The 14,604-nt window shown below is 38.4% G+C and overlaps 1 protein-coding gene and 1 non-coding gene across 3 annotated transcripts in view; one reads left to right on the top strand and one right to left on the bottom strand.

Moving 5' to 3' along the window:
- The window catches only part of phf2 (PHD finger protein 2), a 128,940-nt gene extending 125,921 nt beyond the window's left edge, over positions 1–3,019 (top strand). For both annotated transcript variants that reach the window (XM_086088000.1, XM_086087999.1), the window contains one exon: positions 2,679–3,019. In XM_086088000.1, coding sequence (XP_085944126.1) covers positions 2,679–2,767 — 89 coding nt within the window. In that variant the 3' untranslated portion in view covers positions 2,768–3,019. The remainder of the gene's footprint in view (positions 1–2,678) is intronic.
- Positions 3,020–9,153: 6,134 nt separating this feature from the next.
- On the bottom strand, positions 9,154–9,226 carry trnan-auu (transfer RNA asparagine (anticodon AUU)). Its single transcript has one exon. It is a non-coding gene; the product is annotated as a tRNA-Asn (tRNA).
- Between the last annotated feature and the right edge of the window lie 5,378 nt (positions 9,227–14,604).

Below are 14,604 nucleotides of genomic sequence, written 5' to 3'. Positions count from 1 at the left end.
CACACGGACAATGAATCAGTCTAAAAATAGGTTGACCGGCCAATGGCCCGGTCAAGACAATATTGGCCTAACAGTTTCATACATCCCAAATAGTTACCATTGTGGACATCACCAAATTGGTGGATGCCTCTAAAAGCCAATCCCCACTCATGACAAAAAAAAAGCACAAAAGACCAGTACTGACATTCATAGTTCAGAATCCACCACACCGTGTTCAGCTGACTCGTTAACAAAAGCTATCATGGCCTTTCATGCTCACGTAATCGCTCATCTGCTTGATGCAGAAAATGTTGATTTAGCTAAATTTTTACCCCCAAAAACTTTGCATGCAAAGCAAAATTTGTTGCCACTTTGCACACTTTTCCCATTAGTAAGTGTTCGTGTAAAGTGCGTTTTGGAGAGAAAACATCTGTGGTGTTTAAAATTCTAGCCAAGTATGCACGCACCTTGTCTTCTACAACTCAAGGGTGTCCTCCATAGAGCAGGATGTGTGTCATAAGGGTAGTCCGAGTCCGTGTCCCCTCCTACAGCAGCAGCCGGATAAACCGGATCCTCTTGAGGAGTGGCTTCATCTTGGTCGTCCTCTTCCTCCGTCAAATATCCCGGGCTCTCCTCCCCCGGACTGGATGGGCGCTGTCGCTGCAACTGGTGGTTGTAGTGGCTACGGCGGTGACCGTTTGCCGATTAGGCCCGTCCCACCTCCCACTAACCCCTACTCCTTATTCGCCAAAGCCCGCGTTTTTGCGTTTTAAAAACCCAGTGAGCTCGGTAATTTGGCCCATTAGCTCTTTGTCACGGCGCTCTTTTTCCTTTTTAACCTTTTTTTGAGCGCCGATCTAAAACTTTTTTTCCGGTGACATAGCTGTCTGTCCTCGCCATTAACTGTATTGATATCCCCTCCTGGCGGAGTGGGCGTGGTTAGTAAATTGGTACAGTGGCGAAGTGACTCACAGAAAGTTGAACAAGTGGCACACAATAGTATATGAAACTGTTAAGACCTCTGATAGGCCCTCTCTTGGGACACACCCTATTACGAACACAGCGATGCACAGAATCATCTGCGGTCGCAGGTTGGTCATCTCATGCATGATTGACAGAAAAATCTACATTAAAAAAATAATAATAATGATTCTAATAGGCCCCTGACGACTGTAGGCCCCTGGGCTGCAGCCCAGGTAAGCCCGTGCATAAAAGCGGCCTTGATTGTACCCGTCGGGTTAGAACTAGCGGACAAGATATCGAACTGGCCAACAGGGCCACCACTTCTCTGAACTCCCTCAAGGATGGCTCGTGGTAACCCCACCAGCCGTGCTTGATGAATCAGAGCATGACACACATCTGTGGGATCCATCTGGTCAGACTATTCTGTTATGAATTGAAAAAATGAAAAATGTATAAACAAAAAACATGTACCAAAAGGTCAAAGGTCAAAAATGAAAACAAAAAGTGCATGCAAAAATGCAGAAGTAAAATGACTGACATAAAGCACTTGCTGGAAAAGTGCAAGGTAACTTACAGTATAGACAAAGTACTTCAAAAAAATCCAAGGACAAGGTAAGGTAACAAGATGAGTTTGAGGTAAAGTGCGGTAATGAGGAGAGCAGGGAGTCAAAACAGTTTTTTTGCAAACAGTAGATATTTTTCTGCGGCTTGCCCTGTCATCCGCACATCTGCGGTGATTTTTTTCATTAAAAACGAAGGTTGAAAGAAGAAAAAGAAGGCAGCGTGGATTTGCTTCCTCACCGGGGAGACCATGTTTGTATGTGTGTGTGGTGATTAAGATTTTGTATTTATCCTTTTTGTTTCCCTCTATGCTCCGTTTATGATGTACTTACTTACTGTTTACAAGTATTATTTTTTTTAATGAATAAAAAAAAAAAAAGTCGTGTGCACTGACAGCACTGAGCCGCTTATATACAGATCAGCGGCTGACAGTCCATGCTTGTGTGACGTATGGTGAAGTGATGTCACGAGACGAGCAGTATTTGGCTAACTACTGACGCCTAGAGGCTTGGCATGCATCTCATTTTAGGCCCAATTGGTGGAAGTGGCGTGGCCAGACGGAGGCGTACTCTGATTGGATAGGATTTGGGGAACTGTTGCCACCTTAAGGTCTGGCATTGTTATTAACATACTTAAAAACGCATTAATGCAGTTAGCTGTGGATGTTTTATTTTCTACAAATGTGGTAGTGTGGACATTATTTTTTTCTACACCCAAAGGAGGGAAACATATATTTTTTAAAATACTCTGCTACGTGTGTACATGGCATAACTGCCATATTAAAAATACTGCATGATATGATGTAGCAAAAGGCAGCATTTAGCAATTAGGTAATATATTGTCATTCATGAGTGTTTAGTGTAGCGTAAAAGAGTGTCCAAAGTGTCCTCTTAATTAATTAATATTTTTTTTTTACATATTATCTCATGATTTAATGCATTTAAAAGAAGTGATGCACATGCACACGGGGAAATGTGTCTAATATCCCCTCTTTCATTTATAACAGCTGCAAACATCAAAGCCTAATGGGGGGGGGGGTGTTGTTATTGTATTATTGTTAATGTTTTATGTTATATGTTCTGTAAGCATGACAGCTGCGGTTGTTTGAAAGAGCTATATAAATGAAGACGACTTGACTAGACTAATATGATTGTCTCATCTTGCTCTCTTTACAGCTAAGCGGCTAAAGAAAGGCATGGCAACAGCAAAACAGAGACTTGGAAAGATTTTAAAGATCCATCGAAATGGAAAACTCCTCCTGTAGCATGCAGCAAACTAAGACTGGAAAGGCATGAACTGGGTCCCACATTATTTTTTTCCAGATTAAAGTTTACAGTGAGAAAAAAACAAGATGAGATGGAAAAGAAGAAATTATAAATTTTTCACTTTCCAAGACCAGTATCACACAAATGCATTACTGCCTGTCCTTATACTTTATAACTTTGAAATATTAAAGTGTACATATCCTGCTATTAGTATTTTAATAAAACATGTCACACTTTGCTACATCAGTTAACAGGTTGCTAAAACAATGAACAGAAATACATTGCAGGCATTCCAAGATTTTAGAAAATATTATTTGCATGTAGTTCAATTGTATGTGTCCTTGAGTTTAGGGATTTTTAACAAATATTTCCACTTGATGCAATTTATTATTGCCACTATGATGATCAAGTTAGGAAAGAGCAAAATGACTACTTCTGTTACCTTCCAGTCAGAGCTCTTATCTGATCCCAGAATAGTATTTTTGAATTGTTTGAGTTGTCCTGAGCAATTACTCATTTTGTGATTAGGGAAGTTTGCAAATAATTTTCCATCAATATTTATTTCTCTAGTATTGATGCAATAGACATTTTTTAAATGTTAAGATACTGTAAAGCACAAAGAGGAAGTGGGTAGCAAACAGCATATTTCATTATCCATTGGGTAATATAGGACTAAACATTTGAACAAACGTTATGGTACAGCTCTGTCAATAAAAAACAACAAAAACAATAATCATTAAAATAACTAGAAGCTGTGAAAAGTAATAATAGATTACAAATTTAGTGATCACTAACCAATGAATAACAGCCATTGTTTTATTGTTGTGGTCCAACAGAAGCGTCTAAATGCAAACAAACAAATTACCTGGACAAAAATATGTCTCTTTTAATAACAATCTTTTAATAATGATTTCCTTTATTTAACAAGGTTTGAGAACAGGTTATCATTTACAATGCCAATTTAGGGTTCATTGTCTTGCCCATAGACTTTGACAGCAGACAGTCAGAGCCGAGAATCGACCACTGACCCTTCGGTGACTGGACTCTGGCTCTACTAACGGATCCACAGTTGCCCCAATGAAGTCTCTGCAATCAAACAATTTCTATAACTGTCAATGACATTTTCAAGGGGAAGTCAACCCACAAAATGTCTTTAGAATAATCTGTTGCATGTGCCCTCACTAATCTAAACTTGACAATCATATTAATTGTATTTGTAGAATATGAATTAAGCAGCAAAATCCACCCATTTTTATCTCAGGTGGTCTCCATTTTGCCACTTAACAACAGTAACAACCAATCACGGCTCACATTTTTTCTGACTTCGGTCATGTGATTTTAGCAAGATGAAAAGCCACCAGAGATTTCTAAAAATGAGTGGATTTTATGATTTTATTCATATTCCATGAACACAATATTAATCTGAATACTGTGTTCAGACTAGTGGGGCTGCATAGAACATATTGTAAAGAACATTTTGGAGTTGACTTCCTCTTTAAGCATCTCAACAGATAATTTGGCCCATTATTCATAAACAAAGTGCTTCAACCTTCTCAGATTTGAAGGATGCCTTCACCTAATTGCATGTTTAAGTTTCTTTCGCAGATGATATTTATAGGCATTGTATACGGCACGTATATATACGGAGCGAATGGTGTTGCCCAGTGTTAGAAAACTTGGCCACGGGTATAAATACCATTTATACCCGTGGCCAAGTTTTCTAACACTGGGCAACACCATTCGCTCCAGAATGCCTTGATAGTCTTGAGATTCCTTTGCACCCAGGATGGTCTCAAGACACGCCCTGTGTCCTTGGCAAAGCAGCTTGAGAAGATAACTGAGCCTGCTCTTTGTTTCACAGGAGGTACAGTTTTAATTTCTTTGTTCACAGGACACAGGCTAATTTGTTGGCATCCCTTTGTTAATTTTAAATAATGAAAAACCCACAGTCACGACTGAAATAACTTGAAACTGAAGAGACCAGATTTTGCTGGAATACATATTGACAAGCCACGATGTGTCTGAGAAAATATTGTGACGAGTCTGACAACTTGGGTGGGGCGTGGGGGGCATGTATTTCTTTAAAAAAGGGTACCAGCAATTTTGCCTGTTTTGTGTGAACAAAGAAAAAGAACACTGTACCTACTATCTGCAGCACTGTTGAACTATAAAACTGATTTTCATTGGTTACTTTTGAGCAAGATTTTCTATATTACTACGTTTGTCTGTTTCAAGTTATTTTAGTCATCTTTCATTAACAGAGGAATGTTTTTTAAATTGCAATTAATGCCTGCTAATTTGAGTTCAGTAATTTATTCCCAATAGGACATGATGATAAGCCTCACCCATTTGAGTTATGAAGTTTTATTGGGATATTTTGGACCACTTTTTGCTTTCACAGGCAGCACCAACATTCTCAAGTAATTTGCATTTTTATAGCTTCTCACAGAATATAGAATGTAGCTTTGTAAATAACCGTTCAAATGCTTACTTTGTATTCTTTCCAGTTTTTTTTTTTTAAATGAATGCAAATATTGATATCTACAGTACATGTTCATAAATACGCGCACACACATAGAATATATAGTAAAGTACTATAATTTTACATTCAAGTACAACATTTAATTTTTTGTTGTGTTAGAATTAATGGTGTTGCCCGGGAAACAATTAAATACATATCACATTTGTTTTCATAAGACCTTGCATGCACAAAGCTAAATGAGCTAATTGTATTGTGTTTCTGTTTGAACAAAAGATGGATCTTAAAATTATAAAGTTATATAAAGGAGGAAAAGTCTTTCATTTCTATGCCCAGTCATTTGTTGTAGGTCTAGTTATCCGAAGGGTTTGAGAATTATTTTATTAGTTTATTAGCACTTTGTAATGTATTTATGTGTTAATGACGACATTTATTCATGTTTGTAGCTTTTTATACAATTCAATAGTTTTGTGTGTGTACGTATGTATATGTGTATGTATATGTGTGGGTGTGTGTCTGTGCGTGTGTGTGTGTGTGTGCGTGCGGGTTTATATCACATCATGGGGACAATTTTCTGGGTTTTTACTATCATTGTGGGGACATTTTGGTAATTCCAAACCTCTTTTTGAGGGTCAAAACTTGGTTTTAGAGTTTAGGTTTGAATTGGGTTAGGGTAAGGGTTAGGGTAAGGCAGTCAGTTGTGATGGTTAAGGTTAGGGTAAGGGTTTAGGAATTGCATTACGTCAATGAGATGTCCCCACTAGAAATGTAAACCCAACACGTGTTTGTGTGTGATGTCGCTGGCATTGGGCCAAAACATTTTACCTCCAAAATGTTCACTATCACATTGCATCATCAAAGAGAACATGCCATTTTCAACACTTTAAATTGGTAAATAATTTATAAAAATGACACACACATGTGGACTGACAAAAATTATAGATTTAAACATTTTTTTTTTAACAATTTGCCAAATAGTGGCTTATGAGGTTGTGGCCCGATGTATATGATCAATTTGTGAAATTGTGTTTGGTGGGTTGCAATTGGAATCATTTGTACACACACCAGTATCAAAAACCAAATGTGTTTTTCTTCCATCCTGTCTTACTACATAATAATGTTTTGCAATATTGCACTGTAGTTATAAACGTGAATGCCTTCATTGTCATGTTATTATGGTCAACATTTTTTTTTTTGTGCAATATGGTTAGCAGCAATGCTTTTGTCATAAATGTACATTACAAATCCACTACTCACAAAAATGAACGGTCTGACTAATCTCCATTAGTGACTGATTGCATCAGATTTTAGTTTGTACAGGTTTGTTTTGTCTATGTCTGCTTAATTAAATGCATCCACAGTCCAGGACACCAAATGGTATTTGTTATAGTGGTCTTCCATTACTGTTATTTGCAGTATCTTTTTCAACCTGGACGTATATATTTTTGAAAAAAGAATTAACAAAGTACCACTGATTGTCACACTGCTCACTTCACATAGACATACAGCTACATATAGACAGACATTGACATAAGTAATATTTGCAGCGAGAGCTTCACAGACACTCGCACGCACACACACACACATTAATTCTTGCAGACAGACTTTGTCATGCCGGTTGACAAAACAGTTCCATATGACATTTGGCGCATCACGCTTCACAACCACAAGTGGACGGGCAGCGAGCGCTTCAGTGCCATCTTCCTGCGTCCTCTGGCACACACACATAAAAAGAGCCTATTTTGACGCCAAAACATCAAGGTACGGTACTGCTACCGGTATCCTGTGCAACACCATTGCCTTTGGATGAATGGATTCATTTTGTCACCTGTATTTGAATTTGCATAAGCCCCAACAGTGTATGTCCCGTGAATACGTCTTCATTTGTACCCATTTGAAGTTAGTTCAAAGTGCACATCAGCCACTCATAAATGAGAGAAACCAGTCCTCCAATTAATACGAACACATATTCGGTTTTCAAATATTCCAAATTACGACCAAGTGTTACATATTGTAGTTTAGCGACCCCTATCGCCCATTTAAATAGCTTTTTTTTTTTAAGTTTACCATAAGTGTAGTTACTGGGACTCAAATCCGGGTGGTGTGGTTGGAAGATGAATGTTTATCAAACTGAGCTAACAGTCCTGTGAATATTCACGTGTTGACTATGTTTTTTTGTAACGTGAATCATACTATAACCTCACTGAGCCGCTTCCTAACCTCAACCATTAGTGTTCCATGTAAAGACGTAACGTGTACAACCTCACTGAAAGCCTAACAACTCAAACCAACCATTAGTCCCAGTGACGACGAATTCACATACTTTTCAACACTAAAAAACACTAAAATAATTACTAGTCTGTTGTTAGCTCTGTAAGATAGGCGTTTGTCAGGTGACCTGCGTTCGAGTCCTATTTTATGCACTACTATATAGCTAACCAGCTACAATATATCATTCTATGGGCACAACCCAACAGAGATACTAACTGTTGGCTGAAACTAGAACAGAAGGATTGTAATAACCTCAGACTTCTAGATATACTCTTCATTACAACATCGATTAAGCGACATAATTGTTTTAAAAACCCAATGATTTCCGCCACCCTGACTGCCTGGTGGAAGGCACTAGAAATTACAAAAGCCCAAGTGGAGCCCTGCGGGCTTTCTCCCCTCTGGCATAACCCCGACTTTCAAATTAACAACCAATCGTTTTATTTGAATGTGTGGGAGCAGAAAGGAATTACACATCTCCACCATCTCTTCTCAGATAATATGTTTATATCATATACATCCTTGCTCCAAAAATACAAAATAAAAAACGGAAACTTTTTACATTATCTGCAAATTAAAAGTATGATAAAGAAACAATAGAGCCCCTGTCCATGTCCCCCCCCCCCCCCCCCCCTATTTATTCTTTTAATGCACCACATACACTCACTGACATGACTGGGAGGCAGGTGGATCGGCGCGTGGGGATATCATTTCCCTCTGCTCCGGCTCACCTGCTCCCAATTTTAATGCACCACACACACACACTTGTATATACACTGGGTGGGGTCACATTCAAGGTGTAGGGGTAGAGTTCGCCAGTCGGCGAGCTGGCAAACTCAGTAACAGGGTTAGCTTTCACTATGAACGCTGGAGTGACGACCGGGGCCTTTGCCTTTCCCCTATGGGCCTGGGGTTCGGGGGTGCCGCCCGTCACCCCGGTGCCCCCATCCCCCTTTCTGCCCCCGGTGTTCCGTCCCTCCACGCGGCGGGAGGTGGGGTGGGCGCGGGTGCCCTCTCCGCTCCGCTGTCCGGCCCATCTTCGGCACGATGCCTGGGTGCAGGGGGTCCCCGGGGTCTGAGAGGCTGGCGGTTGGTGGGGGTTGGGGTCGGGGGTCTCCTGACGGCCTCACGACTCCGGCTGGATTCTGAAGTGTTCGGTTTAGGTGAACGGTATGGGATTTTTTAATAGGTTTTAGGTGAACTAATGCATACACACTCACACGCACGCACACACGCACATGCACATACACACCCACATACAAAATAAAAATGTATAAAAAAAATATATATATATATTTTAAAAAGAGAGCAATGATGATGACATGTCAAATCGGTAAAATTACCGAATGAACTTAGCTCTCCAGAAGAAAAAAAAAAAAAAAATGTGTGCACCGAGTTCCGGTGACGTTTTCCTTCCAGCCAAGCTTCGGAGCAAATGTTGCTGCGCCACCGCACGTTTCTGATTGGTGGTCTGGTTCACGCTCATTCTGGAGAGCACTGCTAATATAGTTACATAAAAATTTGGTTGCACATTTATTGTTATATCTGCAAAATAGCCCAGTTTTTGTGTTGCTCGTATCATTCATAAGCAATACCATAGTGACCTCACCATATTAGAGGGTTGGAACAAACTATCGCCCAATGCGGGGCTCGAACCCACGACGCTGAGATAAATAGTCTAATGCTCTACCCACTGAGCTAACCAGGGTACTACTGGTTCAGTACTGCTTTTAAATATGTAGAGAAAGCTCTAAGAAGCAATGAAATTAAAAACATTTGACTACCACCATTGACAAGATAATGGAATGTTAAACCATTGAAGTACATATTAAAAATGCAAGAAAATATAAAGGTCTAAATAAGGCATGGATTACAAAGGGGATAGAGAATGCATGTACAAAGAAAAACATTTTATACAAAGATTTATTAAATTTAGAACTATGACGAAAGAACACGGATATCACCTGCTATTAACATTTGTCCCGTAACCGCTCTGCACTGCTTGAAGCCAATTGGCACCATCAGATTGCATAGGCGGAAGTTTCTGCATCAACACACTCTCACAACAGTGGGAGAGAAAGGTTTGTAAAACATAGCAAAGTTACCAGTGGGCGGGTCAACTTTGGCTAACATGGGTGCCTGCAAGATTTGGGAACGAGTCACAGACCGATGAGGAGGAAAAGCTGGACCTTTGGAAGATTCCTCTGGTTCGGGTGGGCACCTGAAAGATTCTGGACATGACACTTTAACTCTGCTACTTAATTCTGTACAACCTGTTTTCCACTTTCTCATTCGAAAGGCCTGTAGCTGCGTGTTCCGCAGCGCCATCATTCTTGCCCTCGACTCATTTTCACAACTTTCTTATCATTCTCTCTCACCCTCCCTTTTGGAGACAACCCGCCAGTTCAGCATTCTTTTCGTTTTTTCCAACTCGAGAGCCGCCGCTCCTCCAACACAAGCTTTTTAACTGTTCTCTCTCACTTCCGCCCGTTCTTTCTCTCACTCCTTCCGAGACTGTTTCAATGCACTACCCATTGCCATCATTCTAGCCTTAGCCATCATCTTATCTACTTTTCTACAGTTTTCTCTGACTTTTACAACTTTCTTTTCTTCACACATGCTTGTTCCACCTCTTTCATCAATGACACCAAACAAGCGGCGGTTGACAATGAAGGAAGCCATCCACCCTCACAAGTTTTCATCCAGTTATTCAACAATTCTTTCTCTCCTTCTCTATCTTTTTCAGGCACCCAAGAGCAAGAATTTGGAGTACACAACGTTTGGTTTTGGTGTGAAAGCCAAGATAAACTTTTTATTGCCTTAAAAGTGTTTTCAGCTCCTGATTGTATATTTGAGGTGGATCTGTCCAAATCTTCAAAATGAACATGTTCACAGTGAAATGCATGCTAGAATCACATTCAGAATGCTAAGATACACTAAATGACGAAATAATTTGGAGTGTGAATTATTTGGTTTAGGTGTGAGAGCCAAGATTTACTTTTTATTGCTTTAAATGCGTTTTCAGCCCCTGGTTGTACACTTAAGGTGAAACTGTCAAAATCTTCAAAATGAGCATGCGCACAATGAATTGCAAGCTGAAATCATCTTCAGGATGCTAAAATACACTAAATACAGCAACATTGTTGAGTCTACAACGTTTAGTTTAGGTGTGAGAGCCAAGATAAACTTTTTATTGCTTTAAATGCGTTTTCAGCCCCTGATTGTACACTTCCGATGAAACTGTCAAAATCTTCAAAATGAGCATGCGCACAATGAATTGCATGCTGAAATCATCTTCAGGATGCTAAAATATACTAAATATGGCAACATTGTTGAGTCTACAACGTTTAGTTTAGGTGTGAGAGCCAAGATTAACTTTTTATTGCTTTAAATGCGTTTTCAGCCCCTGATTGTACACTTTAGGTGAAAATGCCCAAATCTTCAAAATGAACATGCGCACAATGCTGGAATCATCTTCAGGTTGCGAAAATACACTAAATACAGCAACAATTTTGAGTCTGCATTGTTTAGTTTAGGTGTGAGAGCCAAGATTAACTTTTTATTGCTTTAAATGCGTTTTCAGCCCCTGATTGTACACTTCAGATGAAACTGTCAAAATCTTAAAAATGAGCATAAGCACAATAAAATGCAAGCAGGAATCATCTTCAGGATGCTAAAATACACTAAATACAGCAACATTGTTGAGTCTACATTGTTTAGTTTAGGTGTGAGAGCCAAGATTAAATTTGTATTGCTTTAAATGTGTTTTCAGCCCCTGATTGTACACTTCAGATGAAACTGTCAAAATCTTTCAAATGAGCATGCGCACAATGAAATGCATGCTGGAATCATCTTCAGGATGCTAAAATACACTAAATACAGCAACAATTTTGAGTCTACATTGTTTAGTTTAGGTGTGAGAGCCAAGATGAACTTTTTATTGCTTTAAATGCGTTTTCAGCCCCTGATTTTACACTTCAGGTGAAACTGTCAAAATCTTCAAAATGAGCATAAGCACAGTGAAATTAATGCTGGAATCGTCTTCAGGATGCTAAAATACACTAAATACAGCAAAAAGTTTGAGTCTACAACGTTTAGTTTAGGTGTGAGAGCCAAACTTAACTTTTTATTGCTTTAATGCGTTTTAAGCCCCTGATTGTACACTTCAGGTGGAACTGCCAAAATCTTCAAAATGAACATGCGCACAATGAAATGCATGCTGGAATCATCTTTGGACGCTAAAATACACTAAATACAGCAAAAATGTTGAGTCTACAACATTTAGTTTAGGTGTGAGAGCCAAGATGAACTTTTTATTGCTGTAAATGCGTTTTCAGCCCCTGATTTTACACTTCAGGTGAAACTGTCAAAATCTTTAAAATAAACATTCGCACAATGTAATGCATGCTGGAATCATCTTCAGGATGCTAAAATACACTAAATACAGCGACAATTTCGAGTCTACATTGTTTAGTTTAGGTGTGAGAGCCAAGATGAACTTTTTATTGCTTTAAATGCGTTTTCAGCCCCTGATTTTACACTTCAGGTGAAACTGTCAAAATCTTTAAAATTAACATTCGCACAATGTAATGCATGCTGGAATCATCTTCAGGATGCTAAAATACACTAAATACAGCAAAAATGTTGAGTCTACAACGTTTAGTTTAGGTGTGAGAGCCAAGATGAACTTTTTAATGCTTTAAATGCGTTTTCAGCCCCTGATTGTACACTTCAGATGAAACTGTCAAAATCTTAAAAATGAGCATAAGCACAATAAAATGCAAGCTGGAATCATCTTCAGGATGCTAAAATATACTAAATATGGCAACATTGTTGAGTCTACAACGTTTAGTTTAGGTGTGAGAGCCAAGATTAACTTTTTATTGCTTTAAATGCGTTTTCATCCCCTGATTGTACACTTTAGGTGAAAATGCCCAAATCTTCAAAATGAACATGCGCACAATGAAATGCATGCTGGAATCATCTTCAGGTTGCGAAAATACACTAAATACAGCAAAGATTTTGAGTCTACAACGTTTAGTTTAGGTGTGAGAGCCAAGATGAACTTTTTATTGCTTTAAATGCGTTTTCAGCCCCTGATTTTACACTTCAGGTGAAACTGTCAAAATCTTCAAAATGAGCATAAGCACAATGAAATTAATGCTGGAATCATCTTCGGACTCTAAAATACACTAAATACAGAAAAAATGTTGAGTTTACAACGTTTAGTTTAGGTGTGAGAGCCAAGATGAACTTTTTATTGCTTTAAATGCGTTTTCAGCCCCTGATTGTACACTTTAGGTGAAAATCCCCAAATCTTCAAAATGAACATGCGCACAATGAAATGCATGCTGGAATCATCTTCAGGATGCTAAAATACACTAAATACAGCAGAGATTTTGAGTCTACAACGTTTAGTTCAGGTGTGAGAGCCAAAATGAACTTTTTATTGCTTTAAATGCATTTTCAGCACGATTGTACACTTCAGGTGAAACTGTCAAAATCTTTCAAATGAGCATGCGCACAATGAAATGCATGCTGGAATCATCTTCAGGATGCTAAAATACACTAAATACAGCAACAATTTTGCCTCTACATTGTTTAGTTTAGGTGTGAGAGCCAAGATGAACTTTTTATTAGTACGTTTTCAGCCCCTGATTGTACACTTCAGGTGAAACTGTCAAAATCTTCAAAATAAACATTCGCACAATGTAATGCATGCTGGAATCATCTTCAGGATGCTAAAATACACTAAATACAGCAACAATTTTGAGTCTACATTGTTTAGTTTAGGTGTGAGAGCCAAGATGAACTTTTTTTTGCTTTAAATGCGTTTTCAGCCCCTGATTTTACACTTCAGGTGAAACTGTCAAAATCTTCAAAATGAGCATAAGCACAGTGAAATTAATACTGGAATCGTCTTCAGGATGCTAAAATACACTAATGACAGCAAAAAGTTTGAGTCTACAACATTTAGTTAAGGTGTGAGAGCCAAAATGAACTTTGTATTGCTTTAAATGCATTTTCAGCACGATTGGACATTTCAGGTGAAACTGTCAAAATCTTCAAAATGAGCAAAAGCACAATGAAATTAATGCTGGAATCATCTTCAAGTTGCTAAAATACACTAATGACAGCAAAAAGTTTGAGTCTACAACATTTAGTTAAGGTGTGAGAGCCAAAATGAACTTTTTATTGCTTTAAACGCGTTTTCAGCCCGATTGTACACTTCAGGTGAAACTGTCATAATCTTCAAAATGAGCAAAAGCACAATGAAATTAATGCTGGAATCATCTTCAAGTTGCTAAAATACACTAATGACAGCAAAAAGTTTGAGTCTACAACATTTAGTTAAGGTGTGAGAGCCAAAATGAACTTTTTATTGCTTTAAATGCATTTTCAGCCCGATTGTACACTTCAGGTGAAACTGTCAAAATCTTCAAAATGAGAAAAAGCACAATGAAATTAATGCTGGAATCATCTTCAAGTTGCTAAAATACACTAATGACAGCAAAAAGTTTGAGTCTACAACATTTAGTTAAGGTGTGAGAGCCAAAATGAACTTTTTATTGCTGTAAACGCGTTTTCAGCACCTGATTGTATACTTCAGGTGAAACTGTCAAAATCTTCAAAATGAGCAAAAGCACAATGAAATTAATGCTGGAATCATCTTCATTTTGCTGAAATACACTAATGACAGCAAAAAGTTTGAGTCTACAACATTTAGTTAAGGTGTGAGAGCCTAAATTATTATTTTTTCCTTTAAATGCATTTTCAGCCCGATTGTACACTTCAGGTAAAACTGTCAAAATCTTCAAAATGAGCAAAAGCACAATGAATTTAATGCTGGAATCATCTTCAAGTTGCTAAAATACACTAATGACAGCAAAAAAGTTTGAGTCTACAACATTTAGTTAAGGTGTGAGAGCCAAAATGAACTTCGTATTGCTTTAAATGCATTTTCAGACGGATTGTACACTTCAGGTGAAACTGTCAAAATCTTCAAAATGAGCAAAAGCACAATGCAATTAATGCTGGAATCATCTTCAAGTTGCTAAAGTACACTAATGACAGCAACAAGTTTGA

Source organism: Leptonotus elevatus, chromosome 10 (assembly GCF_054856555.1).
Source record: "Leptonotus elevatus isolate MCC_2025b chromosome 10, RoL_Lele_1.0, whole genome shotgun sequence".
Lineage (NCBI taxonomy): Eukaryota > Metazoa > Chordata > Actinopteri > Syngnathiformes > Syngnathidae > Leptonotus > Leptonotus elevatus.
The sequence above is the reverse complement of the archived record's forward strand: the minus strand, read 5'-3'. Positions and strand labels throughout refer to the sequence as shown.